Source organism: Etheostoma cragini, chromosome 1, assembly GCF_013103735.1.
Source record: "Etheostoma cragini isolate CJK2018 chromosome 1, CSU_Ecrag_1.0, whole genome shotgun sequence".
In the NCBI taxonomy this organism is placed as follows: Eukaryota; Metazoa; Chordata; class Actinopteri; order Perciformes; family Percidae; genus Etheostoma; species Etheostoma cragini.
The window spans coordinates 22,861,676-22,886,049 of NC_048407.1; the positions used below are offsets into that span (position 1 = coordinate 22,861,676).

The 24,374-nt window shown below is 38.1% G+C and overlaps 1 protein-coding gene across 1 annotated transcript; it reads left to right on the forward strand.

Annotated features, from left to right (window-relative positions):
• Positions 1-221: 221 nt before the first annotated feature.
• chs1 (chitin synthase 1) lies at positions 222-23,516 on the forward strand. Its single transcript, XM_034877497.1, has 35 exons — positions 222-481; positions 639-733; positions 4,665-4,800; positions 5,616-5,801; positions 6,164-6,365; positions 6,986-7,146; positions 7,847-7,922; positions 8,404-8,522; positions 8,751-8,928; positions 9,218-9,314; positions 9,549-9,645; positions 10,367-10,488; positions 10,882-10,977; positions 11,708-11,872; positions 11,954-12,101; positions 12,644-12,709; positions 12,814-12,989; positions 13,086-13,144; positions 13,626-13,826; positions 13,962-14,130; positions 14,689-14,804; positions 15,492-15,671; positions 15,795-15,899; positions 16,059-16,176; positions 16,611-16,692; positions 16,782-16,993; positions 17,278-17,372; positions 17,504-17,585; positions 18,126-18,279; positions 18,536-18,640; positions 19,034-19,144; positions 19,397-19,534; positions 19,694-19,773; positions 20,659-20,725; positions 23,422-23,516. Exons 2-35 carry the CDS (start codon positions 687-689, stop codon positions 23,497-23,499), a joined length of 4,224 nt encoding a protein of 1,407 aa, XP_034733388.1. The 5' UTR covers positions 222-481; positions 639-686; the 3' UTR covers positions 23,500-23,516.
• Positions 23,517-24,374: the final 858 nt, after the last annotated feature.

Consider the following 24,374-nt stretch of genomic DNA (forward strand, 5'->3'; position numbering starts at 1 on the left):
GTGGTGTATGCAGTTGTGTACAGGAAATAGTCTGGAGTCCATGTTTCAGTGTAAATGATCCTTGTACGTTTTTATTGCAACTCATAAAAACTGGATATATAAAACTTGAAATTTCTGAGGGGGTTGGACCTGACTGTAAATGGGTGTCCCTTTCATGACTAATGATAACGCAGACAACCAGATGAGGACGAACAAAGGACAAACTGACTGACAGAGACTCTGACACAGTTGGTTTCAGCTGACTCAAAAATTACAAACTTGAGAAAATGACAGCAAATTAAAAATACATATGTGGGATTTCACATAATGTCGATATAAATTGAATGACTGAAACTTCTTTGCTGCAGATAAAAGGTGGCTGATATTTGAGTTTGGAGGAATATAGTGTCTTGGAGGTGAACTGAAAGTAGAGCTTCTGTGGGGATTGCGGGGAAGACTTGAGGAGAAAGATCTAATCAACAGAAGAATTCACTATAACAAGGTAAGATTCATATACTAATACATTTTCTTATATTTAAACAAGATTTTATGAGATCAATGCTGAGCATAACATACATAACACAACTTGTATGTTTTACTTTAAAACACATACTGCATCCGTCTCAAAAGAATTCTAAACTGAATAATTTTCCTCGTAGACACAGACTTGACATTGGCCGCCATACGGAGTACACTGGACAAGCAAGATGGAGGAACTGACATACAGAGGGAAAAAAAGAGAGGGAAGACACAGGTAAAAACTAACCTACAGTATGTGCTGCTCTTGGTTATCACATTTCATTTTTGCTTTAAAGGTGGTGACTGGTGTTACAGTTGAGAGACAAAAGGGTCATAATTGACGTGAAATAAATGTCCCACTGAGCCCCGCTACTACAGTTTAATCCTAATTAGCCTCTCCGATCACATACATACAATTCATGATTTATTCTGTTGTCTTTGTGAGACTTGTTGGTAGACTTAAATTGGTTCTGTGATGTGAAGTGTAACACTACTAATAGGGACTTCTTAAACAGTTAATCAAGTCAATTATCAATTATCAAAATAGCAGAAGCCATTTCATTTTCTTTTGAACAACTAATGGGTTAATGGTTGCAGCCCAAGTTATTACATGACAAAGTTAGAATACCATATCATAAAAGCTGTATCCTATACTGCCCTACAAACGAAAACTGATCAAAAGCTGTTGATAATTAACCTTGCTTAAATGATTATCTATGTGAACACTATTCTATCACAAATGTTACTGCATAAATTCATACTATTACAGATGCTGTCATCTGTTCAGAACACATTAACCATTCTGAATTTATAACAATAATGTATTCAAATGGGTTTACATATCTAGGTTTAAGTCTAAAATGACCAGTGGTCTGTCCAGAAGGAAACAGCTTTTGTTGTACTGCCATCATTTGTGTCCAATAGTTGTAAAGGAGAGGTAAAGGTTAAGGGTTCCAGTTTGGCTTCAATACGTGCTTAACCCCAGCACCTTAGTGGAAGTAAAAGAGCCTTTCACAGTGAATGTATTTCCTTTTAAGCACAGTGCATGTTATCATTCAACTAACAAAGCTATAGAAGAAAAATGTATCATGCCTTCAAGTTGCTAAAGTTGTGCGATTGGCTGTATTAGACCGATTTCAACAGAAATACATTCAACACACCATTCATCTTTGAACTAGTCAGCTATTTCACTTCCTATCGGTTGTCACACAATCAAAATCTATTAACCTCATTATCATTGTTGGGTTAATTAAATATTGGTAATGGATGTTCACGTTAAATTTTGAGCCCAGTGACACAGTATATCATTAAGTATTGTATTACCAGGTTTTCTATTTGGTATACTTTACAGTTTTAGGAAATAGTTAATTTCCCAAGTGCACCTCTGTGCCTCTCTTTATTGCTGTGGCTGATATCTTCCCTGCTGATACTGACTGCTGTTGGGGGAGTGCTGCTCCATTTACAATGTTAAATAAGTACTACAGTTTTAAACACATTCTGCATGTTGGTATCTCTGAGATCACAACAATTGCGTTTTAATTTTTTAAATACACTTAATTGATGTGCTGCTATTCTCTATATGATTAGGAGAATGGTTTATAGGAAAACAACTTACATTTTCAATAACTGATCATGAATTTAAAAACTTCAACAAAAAAAATGTTGTGTGTCAAATTGTATCTGCAAAGTCTGACAACACAAGCAAATTACTACATGAAGTGTTATGCTACTCTTATGAGTGATGGGCATATAAGTGTGTTGTAAGTTTACCAGAGGTCAACAAACTAAATCTAGGCAAGTAGAAAATAATAGTGTATCATTATAAACATACAGTATGGAAGAAATACTAAAAAAGCATAACTGGCATAAAATAATCTTTATACAGTTTCCCAGAATGGGAATGTGCCATGTATCGCAACACATATTTAAGGTGTGGACAAACATTAGGACATGTCTTGTTTTGGGCGTGACATGGTGTTCACAGTTGGCAGATAAGGTCCTACAATGTGTGATTTGTAAAAGTCTTCAGGTCCAATCCCTGTCACTCATTATACTACAGATTTTTTTTTTAAATGCTTAGTGTTTTTCAGCAGACGTGACATAAATTTTGTGTTGCCCGAAGAAGACATACTAATAAATAAACTTAAAAATAAGAAGTTTGTGCATGAGTGCACTGGACAACTGAAATAGAGAATCTCACTCAAACTGTGATTTTCAACCTTTTTGGCCTTTTCAGTGCTAATGTCACTGCATGTTCGTTTAGGCACAAGTACAAGCAACAATCGTCATTCTCGTGGATATAATCTGTGTGTGTGTTTTGTCCAGCCTTTGTAGGTTTCAGCTAGTCTAAAGGATTGTCCCAAGCTTTAATTAATAGAAGTGACCAGTTAAGATTGGGCCATGTCTACCGAGTTGGCCCAACTCTGATGACATTGTTATCAGTAGGGCTGGGCATCATTTCAAAATATCAGATACCGGTATCGAAACCAAACACCGTGACCTGGATACTGGTTCCTAAACGATACTTTTTCGATACAGATTGTATGAAACAAAAAGAAATTTCACATTTCACATTACAGCACAAATCTTTTTATTTATACTACCACGTAGTAATCCTTCCCAGCTTCCTCCCAGTCTCCTGAAATTGGCAAACTGCGTAGCCTACACCATGCGTTTCTTCAAGTTGGAATCAGGTGAGAAGGAGGCGATGACACTGCTCAGGATATTTATCAGCCCTCTAAGAAGACTAGGTCTGAAGTATGGGAATATTTAGGTTATTATAGGAAGGCTGAAGGACAGTTGATTGAAGACAGTTATCGTGTCTGCAACACGTGCAAAAAAAAAGTTGCTGCTAAAGGCATTAAACACACTTTTAAAAATACCGCAATAATACCGAAAACCGTGATCATTTTGGTCACTATAACATGATGTTATATTTTCATACTGTTACATCGCTAGTACCAATAACTAGTTAGCGCTAGCTCGCTCTCGCTCTCTCGCTCTCTCTCGGGCTGTCCAGAGGAACTACGCAATAAAAACCAAACTGATGATTATGGCATCCTTCCTTTCCTTACTGACATTTCTGCCCATTAAATGGATTCAGAATATGCTTGAATTCTGGGTTAAAGTTCTCAGTGATTCTCTCTGACAACACACCATCTTTGTACTTATGTGATATGTGATTTTAGAACTGTCAATAACTAGAAAAACTTCTTTCAACCAGCATTACACACACACACTTAATTGTGATTTTCAGAGAGCTGAAATATCTTTGAAAAAGCCCCTTTGCTCTTCTGAAATCAGCGGCTTTTCCAGGCTACTATGTAATGACTAGTTATTTATATGCTTCTTTTATAAAAAAAGGTGTCACTGGGCGCACGGACATGTACTCTCATCTTCCAAACAAACAAACCTTCTTGTCAGCGTGACAATATAAAGCAGGTTCACCTGGACAGCTGGTGTTATTGATAGTTGCTATGGCAATGTCAAAGACCACTAAGTATTATCAATGTAGGGAAGACAAACCACACCCTGATAATCATTCTGTACTTGACAATCCCCCAGCGTGGTTGACACAGGGAATGATAAAACCTCAAGTGTCAACCTTCCACATTTTTCTGTACCCTGACCTCTTTAAGGAAATGCACTGACTGTGTCATGTTTTAATGATGGACTAATAAAATGAATCCTAATTATCTATTTCTGAAGAGATAATCCAATTCCACACCCTGATCACAACCTGCATCAGCCAATCCTTTTCAATTATCATTATACCATAAAAAACATCTTTATATGGTCTCAATGGCTTCCTTGTGACTGACTTATGCACCCTCTTGTTAATGAATTTTCCTGTATGTCAAACCCTTCTTCACCCCCACATATTTACAGTCACTTTCCTTCTGACACTCTGACCTGTACGTAACACTAGCATATTCACTAAACTATACGGCATAACGTTTTCTCTAAGTTTCACATACTGTACATACAAACTATAACCTGTAATTAAAAACATGTTTCACAGTCCAGCATCAGTCTATTATTGAATGCTTCTCACAAGCGTTCTGCCATCTTGGTCAAGTGAGTTGGGATGAATTCTGGCCTTAAAACATGGATAACTGCAATGAGACCAAAATCCATCAATGTATGTGTGTTGATGTTTGTCTCAGGGACACATGGGACCCATTCCAGCTGAATCCAATTGGAGCTGAGAAGGAAACTAAGAGAAGATGTTTCCAACTTTGCCAGTACCTGGTGGCTGTTATTGTGGGATTAGCTGTCTTGACCAGTGCCGTTGTCGCTAAGGTAGGACTATCTGTGTCCGTCATTTATTAAGGATTTCAATTCAAATTTTGTATATTGGTACAGTGATTGTAGAAAATCTTTTCATCACAACTTAAATAGTTTAGAAAAACTTGTGTCTGTCTGTGCCTGCCTGTCCACAAAGTAAAAGGGACAACAGTGCCATGTATGGTAGAGCAGAACTTAGAGTACTTAGTCTTTGTTACCCTACTTTGTCTTTTTGTAGTATTATCTTTTTCTCTTTGTGTATATCCGTCTCCCTCTTTGCAGATGTCATCTTCATTTTCTTACTATCAATCTTTAACCCTGCAGTATGTGCATGCGTTTGCATCGTCTACCCCGCTGCTTCAATTCCGTTTCAATTTCCCATCTTACTCCTTTGGTCTTGTCTTTCTCTCTTTCTTGATGATGAAACACAGGACTATGCTCAGCCATAAAACAATGCTTTTCCTAAATATCACAGTCTGTTTTCCGATCTAATCAAAGAATTGTGTTCAACCTGATGAACTTTGTTATTGGCGTTAGGGTAAATGACGACAATAAAGCAGGTGGAGGAGTCCTTCAACGTAATCAGGAAGGGGTTGCCAGTAAATCATTTTTACATTTACAGGGTATGGAAGTACTACTACACACAGGACTCTGCTGTAACTGCAATCAAAATAAATGAAATTCACTCACTAAAATCTCAATCCAGTGACAGAAAAATGTATTAATTGTATAACAAGTATATGACAGCAAATCTTTTCTTTTGGTCTTCTGTCTCCTCTGTCCAAACTCTCTGGTTTTCTTTAACATACTCATGGTCTCTGTTCAATCAGGGCTCTCTCTTGGTGTTGTCCACCATGTCCAGTCCCACCTCCATGCGCAGCCCAAAGGAAAAACAGTTCTACATGCTGATGTTGGTTTTCTGCCTGGTCTGCCCCAACTTCCTGGTGTTTTTGAAATCGCTGTGGAGGTGTGCCTTCAAGAGCTTTGTACATCCCAACATGAAGACCATGTCATTTGTACGTTTTTCTAAAGCATACTCATTTATTAAGTAATCTGCTTTACATGGGATTACAACAGAAAGGGAAAATGTATATCATGAATCCGTATTTACAACCTTACAAGGTGGAACTATACTACAAGGATATTACAGCAATATTTGTTTTAATTTTTGACCATGACCATAGTATGACAATGGGTGTTCCTCTACCATAAGAGACTTTTTGTGATCGCCCTCAAATTTTAGACAGAGGTGTATCTATAAATAAATGTTAAAAAAGGACGAATGTCAGGAGACTGTGATGCTTAATGTAATGCTTTCACCTACAATAGAAATAGTGTAAGTACGCAAACATAATGTGTGTCTTTGCATCTTTTCCAGATCTGTGCCATTGAGTGTCTGGTGTCTCTTGGTACTTCAGTCCTGGTGCTGGTCGTTATGCCTCAGTTTGATGTGTTGACTAATCTCTTCATCAGTGGAGGAGTCTGTATTGTGACTGCCATTCTGCAGATAGTATACAAACTACAGAGAGACACATGGAAAATCCTGTTCCCAATCTGCTCCCTCATTCTCACAGTTGCTGGTAACTCCATTTATATTTATCTGCAATCCTGTCTGTCTCTCTTTTTTCAACATGGTACTAGTATCACTAGTAGGCAGTGGATTGAAGTGAAATAGCAATTTGTTATCCTCCTCCTACAGAACATGTGCGATAGATGTCATACTGATTGTTTTGCTCTGTTTCTCCACTTGTTTTGAAGACATTTCAGTTATAGTGTGTGTCTTCAGATTTTGACTGAGCTTAGGTGTCTAATTATTTGTCAAGTCGGCTCTTTCACATTTTTCCCCACTGTTACGTTTTATCATCCAATGCCTGGTTCAGTAAACCCGCCACCCTCACTATGACAACAGTCTGATGAATAATGTAAGATTTATCGACTGGCATGACACAAGTTCTGACTAACAAGTTCTGATTTGAGCATTTACATACAAGTTGCGTGTAGGTTACAAGATCAAGGAAAAAAAAAACATAGCAGTTCAAATTGTTTAGAAAACGTGTTTGAATACTGATACTTTTAGCTGCAAAGTGAACAGAGTGCCAGTGACTCAGTAACAAGTTAAAATAATGTGTGATAGCTTGCATTTGAACTCACTGACATCATAAACATTGTTATCTAACTGCTTTACTCAACTAACTAACAGGTTACTGCCTCTTGGCAGTTGACTACTATGTCCGCGTGTCATCGTATGTGGATCGACAAAGTCCCGACTGCTACATCTACATTGGAATTGGGATATTTTCTTCACTCCTCATCTCCCTCTGCTGGTGGGAAAATCCACTGCAAGCTACTAATCGCATGCAGGTATCATGTCTTTCTATAATGTGGTTATTCTGTTCTGTCTTCACCGCACCAACCTCCAAACTGAAGAACTACTTCCTTATCAGCCACCAAACTGGAATTTGCCCCATCCATTTATCCCACTGTAGGCTACAAGTTAATGATTTAAAAAGCTGACCCTTGTCTTAAAGTCACAGCCTCAGCGATCTCTGTTTCGCTCTCTTTCTATGGTGATAAGCGTACAGATTTGTGTTTTTCCCCTCACTTTTACTTTTTTTTGGCGTTTTTTAATCGCCATTTCAACATTACGCCTCTTCACGCACAAGTGTTGTGTTAGCGCCACCTACACTCTCCAGGGGACTAACCCCTGCAGGGTGATGGAAAACTTGAGATTTTTCCCAGGAATGCAGCCACAGACAGCCAGTTTGTAGTATATCCAACACATGGGCTCATCAGTGGGCCACAGGCCCAATCATCGTTGTGTTACCTCATTCGGCAATAGTGACTTGATACATATTTAAATTTAAATCTTCCAGATAAGTAATAAAAAATATAAATGTAATTGTTACAACTTCCCATTTTTGGCCAGTTGAGCCAGTGTTTTTCCATGTGTTCAGATAAAGCTACAGCAGGATGTCAAACTGTTTTGGGCTATTTGTAGTGTATAAATATATTGACTTGATATGATCAATGAGACCCTCCCAATCGATCTTTCTCTCTGCAGGGAAAGTTGTCCGAATTGGAGGGTTTCAGGGACTTTGTGTTCGTCATCAGCAGTATTCTGAGGATTATAGTGATAGGTAAATTATCTGCCATCAACGTCTGTATCAACATACAACACTCAAAGAAACATGCTCACAAAATAACACTTGAAATGTATTGTCAACACCAACATCATCTCACTTCCAACATTCACACTGGAGAACAAACAGATTTCTGGGATGTTAGAGGTGCAGATAGATTGCGGAGGTTTTCTCCAGCTGTCTATAATTAGTGTTTTCAATCTTGTAAGGCTATGCTTTCAATTCTGCACAACACTTTCAGTCCTCTCCATACAACAGTCTAATTTTCTTGTATTTATTTGCATCTCACTTGAATCTTGTAGTATTTTAAATCAGTTTAGCTGATTTGTTAACCCATTCATGCATGTGCTCTTCTCTAGATTGTATTTATTGTATATTAGCCTATAAATCATTTTGATATTTTGTTGTACTTCTTTACATTTAACTTTACTATAAGATTGTCTCTTTTACATCAGAGATACTGTGTGTTCTGTTGCAGGAGCGGTATACCTGTTCTACCATGTGCTTATTGAGAAATCCATCACCTGGTCGGACTTTAACCTTCATAACGATGACTGGGAACTCCTACAAATAGGACTGGTGCTTTTTTTCTTACAGGTAGGTTGAAAGAAGATAGAAAAACCAACAAACACAGATTATCTTATATTTACTGTAATTTTCAATTTTTTGGGATCGGTCTGTCTGAATATAGTCACAGTTTTAGAAGTTGACAAAAACTATATTTCAGAGTAGTCTCAAGTAGTTAGCTAAATTGAAAAATTTAATTTTGCGCTCTAACAGTAATTATAATTGGCTTAATAAATAATCTCTGGCCTCCCACCTCAGGCATTCTGCTCAGCAGCCTGCCACTGGTTTGGTGTGGTGGCCTGTAAGATTCATGCAGTCAGGATGGGTTTTGCGCTGCCGGTATGCTGCACGGGCCCGGCAGTTCTGCTGTTAGGGCTGATACTTTTCCTAACCCAAGCACAAGAATTAAACGGAGCACAGCACGGGAACATCACAGGTGAGTTTATTCTTTTGACATATTGAGAATTGTTAGTGCTCTGCTTAAATGTACTTTTGTTTGAGCAGGTTAGTTTAATTTAATTACGTTAGCGATAAATCAAAAAGCTAAAACATGTGTGTACCTCATTATTCATGTGGTAAATGGTGAGCAATATTTGGCTACAAGTTAATAACATCTCTATACTTTGGAAGACAATTATGTAATGGGATGCTCTGTGTGATAAGAGTAAGACATAATTTCAGCTATTACCGATGTACTAAAACATTTAGCTATGTTCTTATTGCAGAGTTTTGTGAAAGCTTGGCCTACTTGAGCACTAAGAACACAACTCCTGTTGTTTTACTGGAAATCACAAGGAGCATTTGTCGGACTTCACTAAACAGGTACATGTTTGCGTGTTTGCATCAGGTTTAAACTGTGTAGGCTCGTATGTATGTTAGCAGTTGCTCCCTACAATTCATGCAGTCTCTGTGGTTTATATAAATGTGCTTAATATGAGTAAACTGTCCTAGAATTACAGAACACATCCTGTATAGTAAGCTGCGTACAGGCATCTATATACATATCCAATCTATGTATATTTTGCCAAAAATGTTTATGAACTATTTGATTGACAGCTACTACATGCAGTGGCCTTTTTCAATGCTGGCACTGGAGGGAGTGTGTATGTGGTCAGGCTTCGTCACGTGTACCTACTATGTTTGGAAAATAAAGGTACACACACACACGCACGCACGCACGCACGCACGCACGCACGCACGCACGCACGCACGCATGCACACACACGCCTTCATTTATCTAAAGCTCTTTAAAAGGGTCAGTTCATCCAAATTATGAAAATAAATATCCCCCTCTCTGAGATTTTGTCTGCCAACCCCATACAGCAGCAACATTTCTCCCCAGAAACAATGTCTATGTTAGTGTCGATGAGCCTAAAAACTGTTTTTTTGTTGGAACTTCTATTTTAAAAAAGAAAGTCTCAATCAAACATGTCACATGACAGTGAGGTTGGGGGGAATGCTGTGTCGGGAACGATGTTGCTGTTCCTTTCTGTGTATCATTTCAAAGTCATTTTCCAAGTCTGTGAGCACCAGAAATAAAACCCCAATCACACCATTGTATTAGGGTGGCAGCAGAAAATATAGACATCTCAAAACCAGGCAAAATAAAACCAAAACTATTTGCATGGCTGGATAACAGTAAATCAGGTAGAATTTGTTTTCTTTGTAATTTTGAATTACTTTAAAAAAGTCTGAATTCCAAGCATCCATTTACTCTAAAACTGCAGCTTACTGACAGAGTCCAACTTGAAATCATATTATATGGCACATTTTACTAGTAATTTCATCAACCCAATCACCTCTTATGTTAGCATCAGCTAAAAAGACACACACACACACACACCTAAATACCTGTATGGTTTACCATGCTTTAGGTCCAGCGTATAGAGAGAACCTCTCAGCTCTTTGTTCGTCGACTCTATGAATCCGCTTTCATTGACCTGTCTCTACTACTCAACACCAAGATGAAGGTGCCACGAGCCAAAAACCAAGACAGGTAAGAGAAGTTTCCTTATTTTGGTCATACTGTAAGCAGGTATATGGAACAATAACACTAGGGTTATTGTGTACAGATGCAGGAGAAACAGAGTACATTTCTTGCATAAAAATGCAGAGGCAAGGTATAAACATTTTAAAATATGTTATGAGTAAAAGACATGCTTTTAAGTGGCATTAGCATATTTTAATACTTCTGTGTGATAATGCATTCAGACATTGTTGTGATAAAAAAATGTGATGATTCAACAAGATTCAAGCTAGTTGCACATGTGGTTATTTGGGGTGGGTCTGTAACAGCCATAACAATGTAGCTTGTTTCCAACACTATTGCATGGTCAAAACATGAAAGGTTTAAAGCTTCCGCTGAAAACATCTTCCCTCTCCTCAACAGCCAAGATGACATACAGAACTGTGTGATCTATCTTTGTGCCACCATGTGGCATGAGACCTATGATGAAATGCTGAAAATCCTCACCTCCATGTTCAGGTAAAAGACAATGTCACTGCAGGCCTATGGGGGAACCAGTTGTTGTGATGTACAACATGGGTGACGTTCCTTTCTCCCATGCTTTTCAAGAGCAATTGAATAGCAACTGAGAATCTTGTTTTGGCTCACCTCCCTTGGTTAAACTTCTCACCTTGCCGCAGTGAAGCAGAAGTGTACTCCAGGGTGTGTCAGTACACTGTGACATCAATGTGTGTGTGAAGCTCACTTCTGATCAGAGGTGCAAAAGACGTGACATTTTCAACCAGAGAGGCAGTAAAACATCTATTCAGCCTGGTGTTATGTTGCTTTTATAAGATATTAATTATGAATGAAATGGATTCACTTCATTTAAGTACGACTTAAAATATTCAAGGGCTTGAAAAACAGATGTGTAGTTAAACATTTGAAATAGTATTTTCCGTGGCCGGGTTGGTTCAGTGGGTAGAGCAGGCACACATATACTTGGAGTTTATGCCTCAACGCAGAAGTCCAGGGTTTGAATCCAACCTGTGACGGTTTCCTGCATGTCCTCCCTCTCTCTCTCCTTTCTCACCTAGCTGTACTATCTAATAAAAGGTGGAAAAGGCCCAAAAAATAAATTTTAAAAGAAATTGTATTTTCCCATTCATTTCTTTTCTTTCATGCTTTGACAGTTTGTACAAAAAAAAGAAAATGAATGAGTGAATAGTGTTTGCAGTATTGGTCAAGTTGTTTGTTGTTGTTGTTTCAGGTTGGACCGCTATCGAGGTGATCCAAAGGAAGAACATAAGGACTGTTTTAACTTTGAGTGTCACATTTACGTCGACGATGCCTTCATGACTGAAAAGGACACAGAAAAGAGGCTGGTTAACTCTTACGTTACCGACTTGATCCATGTTGTCATAGAGGTTTATAGGTGAGATTATTCATCAGTCAACTATGTAGCTTTACATGTATCTATCTATCCATCTTTCTAACCAATCATCTATCCATTCAGAGTGTTTACCAACAAAGAACCAGATGAAGTGTCGATCAGTGAAACTCCCTACGGTGGCAGGCTAATGTTTATTATGCCAGAAGGCAACATGCTCTATGTTCACCTCAAAGACAAAGAATGCATCAGGAACAAGAAAAGATGGTCCCAGGTATGGTTATGGTGAAGTAGGGGTGTGTTTTTCCCAAAGCTATTACAGTACAAGATGCTGTTCAGTGGCAAACAGTAAAAGATTTGCACCATGATGCAGGGCATTGCTAAAAGCAATGCCTGAGTTCTCTAATGAAATGTACAGGCTTACAGGCTGGAACTGTGCGCCCCCCCCCCCCTTTTTTCTTTTGCACTTTTTTTTATCCCATGTTATATTCCTTCTTGTTGACACTGGAAATGTGTTGCTTCAATCTCGTTGCACAGGTATTGCACGTGTTTCACAATAAAGGCATTCTGTTCTAATAAGTAAGGTTTAGAAATGAGATATGCTTAATATTGCGGGTATATTTATACTGTTTTTTATTTGAATTATGGTCCCTTTACACACAATTTTATAATGTATCTCGAATAATGAAATTAATAATAGATAAGTCACCTTGTTAAAGTATTTATGGTAAAAACACACTATTTAAATTGCACCCATGTCCTTAACAGCCGGAGTTGGATATTTAAACTATACTTTACTGTATATGACTTTTTCAGATTATGTATATGTACTATCTACTTGGCTGGAAGGGCTACATCGTCAAGAACCCTCAGAAGATCACAGTAAGACTGTTCTACTTTTTGTGTCAAAAGTGTACATAATAGTAGGTTGACAGTCTGTGTACTAAATATTTTAATTTTTAAAATATCTATCCTGTTATGTCCAGCGCCAGAATAACCCGGGCAGAGACAGTATGATCTCTATGTATGGAGAGATTTATAGGTTGCCTCAGTATGACAATGACTACAAGAGAAGATTCATCTCAGATGACAATACATACATCTTGGCTCTGGACGGAGACACAGACTTCCAACCTAAAGCTGTGATTCTGCTTGTAGATAGGTCAGTGGCGGACAAATCTACAATTGTCTTTCAGTTATTATTACATATAAAACATGTTTAAACAACATAGTAATAAAAAAACATTTATATTGACAGGTTGAGGATGTATCAAAACGTAGGTGCAGCGTGTGGTAGAATCCATCCTACTGGTATGGGTAAGTAGACATTGTTTTGGCCTTAATTTTACTTTAAGTTGTTGCCCTGTGCAGCTGGCATGTAGAGCCAGTATAGAGTAACCATAATGGCAGCGAGGATTATGTAAGAGCTACCACTGGACTCATTTAACACAGTAGGACATAGCAAAGTATCCACTAGCTGGAATTTGTAGACCCAGTTGCAATGGAAAAGCCACCCAAATTAATGCCTTAAATATATTTTAGGGCTGCACAATATGTTTGTTTTTTCCTAATCAACATCGCAATATCCACTGGCCCAATATCCACATTGGCTGCGATACATCGTGAAAGACAGACTCTTTGCATGATTTGAAGGAAAATATCAGTAGAAAACTGGAAGAAAGGTAGAACTGAGTACGCTTTAATAACTGTTTATCGGTTGCTTAGGTGAGAACTTCATTACATAGTATCCTGTAGTTATTAATTGGAAATTTGTATGTTTGTATGTTCTGTATATCAGGTCCCATGGTGTGGTACCAGAAGTTTGAGTATGCTGTAGGCCACTGGCTACAGAAGACAGCAGAGCATGTCTTCGGCTCCGTGCTGTGCAGTCCAGGATGTTTCAGTCTGTTTAGAGGATCGGCCTTAATGGATGACAATGTATTGAAGAGATACACAACAACTGCAACCAGAGCTTCGGAGTATGTGCAATATGACCAAGGTTGGTTGGAAAGTGCACCGGCCATTTTTACCTAGCCTAGTTTTATCTCTCTTTATTTATCTCTCTCTTTTTTTGACTGCCTTTTTAAGTCTTGTCTCATATTTGCTTCTTGTTCGCGCATGTATATATTTGTAGGGGAAGATCGTTGGCTTTGTACTTTGTTACTGCAACAAGGGTGGCGTGTCGAGTACAATGCTGCATCAGATGCATACACCAACTCCCCAGAAGAGTTCAAAGAGTTTTATAACCAGAGGAGACGATGGGGACCATCTACACTGGCTAATACACTGGATCTTCTACACAGGTTAATTTTATTTATTATTAATAATAGTGGAGTTTACGCTTAGGCCACAATCAGACAGAGCACATTTTAGCAGCCTGGGCCAGCTTTTTTAATTATTATTAACACTGAGAGAGTCAAGCATTTGAGAGAGAGGCACGTTGCTTCCTTCTTTCGCATTGCTGAGCGCCTTGCGTTATTTTGCCAGAGCGGCCTGAACGCGTTACATCTAAAAAACTTCAACTACGAGTGGAAAATATGCCCATTGACATTTAACTTAAACAGCTAAATAAAGGTTGGCTGAGACAGGTGATTTCATAGTTGCCTAGCAAGAATGACAAAGACGCAACTGGTCTGATTGGGGAGTCTTCAACAAGAAAGGCAGAGCGCCTTGCAAAGCGCTCTGTCTGATTTAGCCGGGTACATTCTCACTTAACTGATTTAAAAGAAAGTCAATTAAAGTTCTCATTTGTTTCTATTTCTTCCAGGTATTTCAGAGTGATATCTACATCTTCAATCAGACACTTTGACATGTACATTACATTAATATGAACCTTTCTGTGGTTGTGATTTACATGACAGTGGTGCAGAGACTGTGAAAAGAAACTCGTCCATCTCACGGCTTTACATCTTCTACCAGATGTTCACGGTCGGTTCCTCGATCCTTGGTCCGGCCTCTGTGACTCTCATGATAGCAGGTAGGTTCAAGTCTAGTTCATTACTCTACAAGCCCTTTTTTCTTGGGGGTTGTCTGTTGACCATTGACTATGACCGCAGTTGGACAAACATATTCTTCTTCTCTATCACCTCCGTCAGTTTCCCCTTATCATACTGTTTTACGAGTCAGGAAGGTTTGACTGCATCAATCAGGTCAGACTCTACCTGCATTTAGATGAACTTAGACACTAAAATTGTTGTTGTTGTGGGGAAGTGTATCTGTTCATAGACAATGCATTTACGAGTTATGCTAGCTTACTTGTGTATTCTGCATCATTCCATGTCATATTATGATTGGTTGGTTTGTAAATATGGATTTTGGAAAATTTCACCTAGTAAGATTTTCACACAGACTGCAATTTTTGGCAAGATTGTCTGTCCTATCAATTGGAATAAATGTGTTGCCATCTTGGATAACTGTATTTTTTTCAAAAACATCTATAGACTTGGCCTAAATCACAACAGACTTTAAAATGAAATGTAATGGTGACCTCTCTCTCTCTCTCTCTCTCTCTCTCTCTCTCTCTCTCTCTCTCTCTCTCTCTCTCTCTCTCTCTCTCTCTCTCTCTCTCTCTCTCTCTCTCTCTCTCTCTCTCTCTCTCTCTCTCTCTCTCTCTCTCTCTCTCTCTCTCTCTCTCTCTCTCTCTCTCTCTCTCTCTCTCTCTCAGGTGCTTTCCAGTTTGTCTTCAAACTCTCTGGAACACTTTCCATCGTCATTGCAAGCATTCCTCCTGTGTTCTACATCCTCATCTGTTTTTTGGCCAAGCCCAATGCCCAAATAACCATTGCTGCCATTATGAGTGTTTTATATGCGTTCCTCATGACTGCATCCCTTTTTTCTATCATCGGTGGGTAACAAGTCTTTGAAGCTTTATATTACTGTGTGACTTTTTTCTTTCGGCAATATTATTGTTTAGTAAATTAATTTTAAACCCCTAAATGCACATGCATACACCATGTTCCCCTTTTAGGTGACATGGTGATTCAGGGCACCTTCCTGACCCCGACGGGTTTGTTTTTGGTTTCTATGGCAATCATGTATGCAGTCACAGCTATACTACACCCAGAGGAGTGGGGTATGGTTACATTATATTACTATAAATATTATGGTCATGTTATAATATGGAAAGAGTTAGTTTTATACAGTATTATGTTACCAGCTTTATGTTCTGTTAAATTATTTTTTTATGTTATGCAACGTTAACGGATTAATGTTTTTTGTTTTTTTTCTCCAGGGATGATTATCTATGGTCTCATGTATTTCATCTGTATCCCCAGTGGATACCTCTTACTCACCATCTACTCACTGGTTAACATGCACATTGTGTCCTGGGGCACAAGGGAATCCAACAAGTAATGCATTGATACCACCTGCAAACAATCTTTTTAATTATTGAATATTCTATTTATTACTTTACATAATTTGAAGCCAATCTATTAATTGATTAACTGACTTCTGATTTCATTTAATGGTGTGGGCTGACTTGAGGGTATTTAATGATATGTGATACAGTACAGTTACGTCGAATTTAAGATGACAAAATCCGTCCAGTTATCCGTCCTTTTCCCCCTGCTTAACTGGGTCGGGTCACAGTGGGATCAGGCTACTGTTGAACAATGATTCGCTTATCCAACGGATATGTGAAGGCAGCAAGGAAGAATTTGTTTTAATGAATCCATATCTGCCTTCCCGATAACCCCTCACTGTCACAATTACGATAATCTGTCTATATTATATTGACAGTATGTTTTTTTCCTCACTGTCCATCGTTCTGTCCGTGTGTCAGGGGAGAAGGAGAAGTGAAGAAGAACCAGAATTTACTGTGTGACAAGAACTGTAGACTATGCTGCTGGGACATGAAGATACAGGTAGGTACTGTTACCAAACAGCCACTGAGAAGCATTCCAGTGGATGAATAGATTGACGGATTCATTCATTTTATCCCGTTGCTTTACAGGTAACACAAGAAACAGAGCACCTGATGCTTCGTCAGATCACAGGCCAGACTGCAGAGCCAGCCCCTCTCCTTCCAATCACTAACAAGGCAGCTGCAGGGATGGAGCCTCAAGCCAAAGTTGATTTAACCAAAGCTGTTAAAGCTGAAGAACCTCCGACTTACAAACTCAGTGAGAAGGCAGAAAAAGGCAATGACGCTGCTTCCAGTAGCAGGTAGTGATTTGTCTTTTCTTTTTCATCTTCTGTTTATCAATAATCTATTCGGACACTAGATATTTCAGTCAATCCATCAGAAACCTGTTCTTTCATTAAGTTAATCAGCTGCTTAGTCATTTGGCCGGACTGACACTCATGAGATTATTAACACACCCACGCACACAAACTCACCTACATTCCGCTGACTTAGATTGTACTCTGTCCACGTAGAAGAACAAACGCACATGAACACTTGAATTGTGATATCCATACTACCCAGTAAAATGTGTGTTTGTGTGCAGCGAGAACAGTGTCAAAAAAAGGAGCATATCACAGAGTTTATCCGATGAAGATGATGACTCAATGGATGCAGACCTGGAGGAGCTTCCTGTCAAAGGTGAGAAGTACCTTAACTTTGTTTGTATTTGTCCTGAATATTAAGCACTGTAATTCATGCAATTTATTATGTAGAACACAGTTTAGTGTACAAAAATGTGTGTGTGTGTGTGTGTGTCTGTGTGTGTGTAGACTGGGTACAGCCGGTAAAAGAAGAGTTTTTGAAGAAACTGACTTACGCCAACATGAAGAGAAATCTTCAGGAACAAATACGGTAAATAAATAAGAAATGTCTTCAGGCTTTTGCCACAACATCCACAAAAACTATGGCAATGTTTGTACAAATCAAACACTAACAGGAAAAATTGAAACTAACAATAACGTTAACAAGCTGAAATCAAAGATTTTTTACTTTTGTCTAATCAATTATAAAAATAGTTGGCAATTAATTTAAAAGTTTACATCTACTTGATTAATCGTTGCAGCTCTGATTTCTATACATGTGTTTGTACGTGTTGTTACTGATGTTATCACAAGGGCTTTAGACACACTTATCGACAAATCTAACATTTGTATCAAATGTTATAATTGTTAGTGAAACATTGTATAATATCCCCCGCTCATGTGTGTGTTGTTTACTTGCTGGTAATGATTGTGTACAAGCATAAGTTGTAACAAACTTTATATGTTTCTGTTCATTAAGTGTGTATTTGTTGTGACCTCAGGCAGTTTCAAAACACAGTCACACTGTTGTGTCAGCTAAAATTGATTGCATCCGTCTAATTACTTGTTTATGTGCTTTTTTTGTCCTCAGATACACACTTCGTAACAAAAATGAAGATGATGTGTGTGAGGAGTTGGTCTTAATGTTAACAGACACTCTTAATCAAGAGCTAAGTGGAGTGGGGCCTGAAGATGTTCTGTCAGAAAGCCAGCTCGAGGAGTTAGAATATACCCTGGAAGAGCATGTAATAATAATAACAATAATAATAATAATAATAATAATAATAAGCAACTGATTTGGTTTTAAAAGAAAAATTACTGATGTCTTAAGTAAAATATTTTCCGTTCTCTATTTTTAGGTATTTCCATTATAACATTACCATTATAAATAAGATATGTAATTGTAATTATTACACTTAAATACTGCTATTTCAGAGGAAACGAAGGAAGGACAAGAGGAATTATTGAATCCCTGAATGATTAATTTTCTTCATCTTCCAGGCTCGGCGTATCCTTAAAACCAGTCATGTGGAGAAATTACATAAGAGAGTAACCAGCGCCATCAAGAAAACACTCACTGCCCCGCAAGTGGAAAAGCTTGATGAGGTAGGACCCCTGACTCCGTGAGAAGTAATACTGTACAACAGCTAGCAAGTGACATTGTTGGCTGAAGAGAGCTGTAAACATGTTTTTACAGATAACTTAAATGGATAATCAAAAAAATGTATTGTTACAATAATAGTTTATAACGGACAGGTCTGAGAGGGTAAGGGGACAAATATTTGGCAGCTTTACTTTAAATTAAGTTAATAAAAAGATACATCAACAACAACAAAAAGTTAACCATACTGAAATATTATTTCCTGATCATCTCTGTGGTGGCCTCAGTCAGATAAACCAGCATTGCATATGGAACCATTCAGTTACACTTTTGCCTTCATTCAAATAAATCCTAAGAAATATTTGTGCGCATGCCTTTGTGTGTGTGTGTGTGTTTAGGGTGAGCAAGATTTCTGGAACAAGTTACTTGAGCGATACCTGACGCCTATTAAAGACACTAAAGCTCATCTGGAGGAAGTTACCAGAGAACTAAAGTCACTGCGCAACAAGGTCAGCTAACTGCATTTACTGTTTTTGCAAATGTTTCTCTTTTTTGTGTTTGTGGTCTGACATTTTGTCTCACAAACTGTAATTATTCTTTTTACATTAGGTCTTTGTGGGACATCAATCCCAGTGAAATTTGAATCCCTTTTGGATGCATTTTGACATTGCAGGCACTAAGATTGACATGTTCTTAGTAGGTAGCGGGAAGACTTAGGCTAAGAGTAGCAGGCTGTTTTAAATTCTCCTTCCTCTCCACAGGCCGTCTTCCTGTATTTCATCATTAACGTGTTGTGGGTGGTAGCTACCTTCTTCCTGCAGGCCATTGGAAATGATGTCATCAGCATCAAGATCCCAAAATACTTTCCAAATGGAACTGAATCTCCTGACATCCTCAAGGTTTGGACATACAAACAGACAGCCAGTCCGTCCTGAATGCATGTGCTGCAGGGATTGAGATGGTTAAATGGAGGACGGTGGCATATTTTTCAATGTGTGTCAATGCTGCTATAAGTCCTGCTAAGAGTAATCACCATAACTGTAATTTTGTGTTGACAGGTGGAGCCTCTCAGTTTGATGTTCCTGTTGTCTTTTGCTATTCTTCTTTTAATCCAGTTTCTGGCCATGTTATATCACAGGTACACACAGACACACACACACACACACAATTCTCATAACTTCTGATCACTTTACATTGGGGGGGGGAGGGGGGGGGAATCTCTTGGCACCTCACGATTTGATTCTGATTCAGACGCCAACGACACGATTATAAATTGATTAATCTCAATGCAACAATTTTTTAATGTACATTTCCAATGCGTGATTTAAGAAATATATGCATATAAATCTGAGTTTGTTAGATTTTGACAAGTTTTAATGACATTTTTTGTCTACTGAGGTTTTTATTTTGTAGTCATTCCAAGCCGTAAACATGCTTGTGAAAGCCACCTTCTCTCACAGTAACCTTCCAAGTCAGAGGCTCTGTCATGTTTAAAAGGTGGAGAACTGGCTTCTTAGAACATGAGACATGAGGTGGTCATTTGTAAAGTGATGAACAGCATATGTGTTTTGCCTAATTGTTTTATGTATGTCTTAATAGATCATTTGTATATATTTTTTCTGCACTCTTGCCTAAACTCTAAGTTGTTGTCCATTATCCCATCCTCTTTTAGCGTTTTTTTTTGTTTTTAATAATTGATTATTAACTTATCAGAATTAAGCATTGAATCGCTCGAGAGAGAATCCCAATGCATCTAAGAATTGATTTTTTTTTCCCACACCAACTTCACCTTCAGTGTTTATAGCTGTAATATTAGACTTGATATGTTTTAGGCTGATGCTGAAAACTAAGCAGGAATTGGAAAATGTCCTAACTTTCAGATTTTGGAGCTCTGATTATGTAGAAAAGAAATACCAAATATTTTTTTACTACTTCTGAATATTTCCCACCACCATGAGCAGGAATATTCTGATTAATAAAGTCCTGAATTTTGTGTCTCATCTTGGTGCCTCTCTGTTCACAGAGTCTACACTCTGATCCACGTGGTGTCCTATCGCAGCTCAGAGAAAGACTACAAACAGAGAGACGATGTAAGCAACAACGCTCAAACACACACACACACACACATAAAACTACAGGGATTGTTAGGGTTCAAACCGCGAGACGGTAGAACCCTTCTATGTTTGTCTGTTTTAGTCTTTGTTATTATTTGTTGTCTGCTATTACACATTACATTACATTACATTACACACCATCCATGGTCCATTTCTTTAACTGTCTATGGTTCGAACCCGGGAATCGCCGCTTGCAGCTACATTTTTGAATTTGTCTTGGCAGGTAAAAGACTGGCAGTTGCTTGATTATATTAAGGCATATACCACTTAGACCTCTCAACATAAACATGTTAAAGAAAGAGAACAAGAGTGCCAAAGGACTTGTTATAAAAACAGAAAGAGTAGGGTAACGCTTAAATATAAACACATATAAACTATCAATTCAAACATAATGCCAGCTAGTTCAGACATCCAAACACTTAACAGCTAATGACACTCCATACTAAACCACATTATCTGAAATGCAACGTAGTTGCAAACAAAGTACAGATCAGCCTTGGCTAGGGTGTTATAATGAAAGACTTTCACATTGAGTTTCATAAAACAAATGAAATATACAGCAGGGTGCCCCACACAGGTCCAACAACAACTACAGCTGGCTCCACATTAATGCAGTTGCCTATTCCTTAGCAGGGTAGTTGTTAAAAACGAATTACTCAATATACAGCACAACTTAAAAAGAAAAGGAAGGATGATAACAATCCAATAAGCAGCTAAGCTACGCAACTTCTGCATGAACTGAAAACAGCCAAATAGGTGAACTAAAATGTCAAACTGCAGTACCCCTGACGATGGTGTTCCACAAACAGCTAAAACCAGGCAAACACATTACAAGCAATATGCTAACATCAACAATTGTATACAACAGTAATATGTTCATTAAGGACAGTCAAAGCAGGTCATTTGTCATCAGGAAAGCCACAGAGCGAGCAGGGAAAGGGGGGGGGGGGAGACGTGTGTAACTCACGTACCGGTGTTTGAAGAAGACCGCTGTCATGGAAGCAACGTGTCCAGATACTTCCCCACTGTAACGTCTCCTGTCTGAAATATTTTGATCATTCTTTGGACCGCCATGCACTCCGACATCGTCCTCCTTGTTTATCATAGTGTAGGCCCAGTTTCAAAGTCATTTTCAGGTTAGCTAGTCTCGCATTGCCAGACCTATTTTATTTATTTATTTTTTCAGGTCGACTGGTTCTAAAACGTCTCTGTTTTAAGTTAGCTAGCGTTAGCTAACTTAGCTAACTTAAGCAACGTTAGCACATGGACGTTTTCTAGTCTAGCAAAAACACAGCTGGAAAACTTGCTAACTAACGTTACCCAAATTGTTTAATGAGAACGATCTTTCAAACGTTTTACTTTAATTGGAGTAACGGTCAAATAGGCAACGTTGGTTCACTTTCACAATGCTTAGCCGAGTCCCCGACGCTCTCTTAGTTGTTTCCCAGTGGCATAAAGTTACTAATCAAGGGACGTCTTCACACCTGCGTATCTTGACCAAATATGTGCAATACCGTCTATCACCACCAGTCTACGGTCACCACCACCATGCAAGCTCATTAAGTTACCAAATATTGCCACCAGATGGCGCTATTGTACTTATTTTAGGACTGAATGGGAGGGAAATTGGGTAGGTTTCGGTTTAATGGACGACTGAAAATGTTCAATGGTCTGACAATTGAGAATGTAATGGAAGAGGATTATGGCCACATGTGAAAAATTTAGAGTTCTGAGATTAAACTGTATTCTGAGAAAAAGTCAGAATTCTAACTTTTAGCTCAGAATTCAATACATGTAGTTCACATGCAGCCCCAATCCTCTTTGTTAGAATGCTACTGAACACATGAGATCTCAAAAATATTGAAGATTGATACATTACTTAATTAATCCCAATGAGTTTTACCTACTTTACATTTCTGTAATTTAGTCCAGTGATAGATAGATAGATAGATAGATAGATAGATAGATAGATAGATAGATAGATAGATAGATAGATAGATAGAGCAGCAAGTTAAAAATAACCAAGGACACAGTACCTCTCTCTCACACACACACACACACACACACACACACACACAGACACACAGACACACACACACATATATACAGAAAATCCAAGAAATATACTAGAAATAATAAATAAGATTAAAAAAAATAAGATAAAATTAGATACTAAAAACAAAATTCCGGTATAGCAACTATTGACAATGACAAACATACAGACAACCTCCAATCTTTTTGAGATACACACTAGCAATGCCATCTAGGTGAAATTAATGAACACACAACTGTCCTTGTTTGAATAGCTTCAACTTCAATAATCTACATCTAAACATCTTTTTGTGTGTAACCTTGTGAGTATAATTGTGACAATCCAACATTTTAAAGAGCATAAATTCACAGGCTGTGGTAATTATGTTTGACAAAAGCTCAAATCTTTTGACAACAAAGCAGCTTTTCTAAAGGTTTTGACTCAGTATTGTATCTATAATATTTATTTTAATGATTATCAAATGTTGTGTTGATCAGAACAAAAGCAGGGTGCAACAAACATGGCCAAAGAATAAGGAACATTTAAAGTCAGAGACATCATCATTCAGAAACTCAGTTAGAATGAGTCTCACCAATGGTGCCCATGAGATCTTATGTGTGTGTGCTTTCCTGTCACCTAGGTGGAGGATGATGATTATGAGTTGACTCTGGAAAACCACTCTGCCAGTGGACTTGTCATTACCAGTGATGATCTGTAATCCCTTACAACCAACTGTGACCGGCAAAAAACCAAGCCCCCAGCACCTATTTGGATCACCAGCAGGTTTCTCATCATCCAAGGGCTGCCAGTCGATTACTTCTTTTTCCAACTTTCAAAATGCACAAAATCCAGTCAATTTAATGATTGACTAGTGTAGTGTGACGCCTATCACAGTCTTTGTAGACAGGCTACACTTATTTTGATGTCACGGGAAATCATCTCCTTTTTTAGCTATTCTGCAGCAGGTGTATTACTTTCAAACTAGTGAGATTGAAGTAGCACACAGAAAAATATGTATAACACATCAGTCTTTGACAACTAATAATGAGGAAATATTATAACGTTGCGGTTTGCATGTTCTCCCCATGTCTGCATGGGGTTTTTGCCAGTTGCTCCGGTTTCCCCCATCAGTAAAAACATGCTCTCCTCCTTCTCACTTTACTGGAAGTTGCTTTGGATAAAAGCAACAGCTAAATGACATGTAACGTAAAAAGTGTTATGTTGTACACACTGCACATCCCATCGGAAACAAGTTTTTTAAAATCCTTGAACATACACTTCCCATAATTATCAAAAGTAATGCAGAAAAATCAGTGTTATTTGGTGATTGTCCCTGATTACCTGCCTGTATTGAAATAATTTTTAATCATAAAGTAGATGTTGATGGATGGAAATTATGTTTGTCTAAGAAAAATTCAAATCTAAGTTCCTTGTCTGGTAGGATCCTTGTTTGGTTCGATAGTCAAACACAGAAAACAGGACCTTCCTTCTAGGATTTGTTAAATGTGATATATCTACTTGAAATATTGTTAAGAAATGCTTTTAACATTGTATTGTTAAACCCCATTATTTATAACATGAATAGTTTCTGGT

What these genes read in the sequence shown, in the direction of transcription:
- chs1 (XM_034877497.1), top strand. Translation starts at nt 687, where the DNA reads ATGGAGGAACTGACATACAGAGGGAAAAAAAGAGAGGGAAGACACAG. An exon ending in ACTATGTTTGGAAAATAAAG is followed by an intron (nt 9,646 to 10,366) that starts GTACACACACAC and finishes ACCATGCTTTAG; the next exon opens with GTCCAGCGTATAGAGAGAAC. An exon ending in ACAAGAAAAGATGGTCCCAG is followed by an intron (nt 12,102 to 12,643) that starts GTATGGTTATGG and finishes TGACTTTTTCAG; the next exon opens with ATTATGTATATGTACTATCT.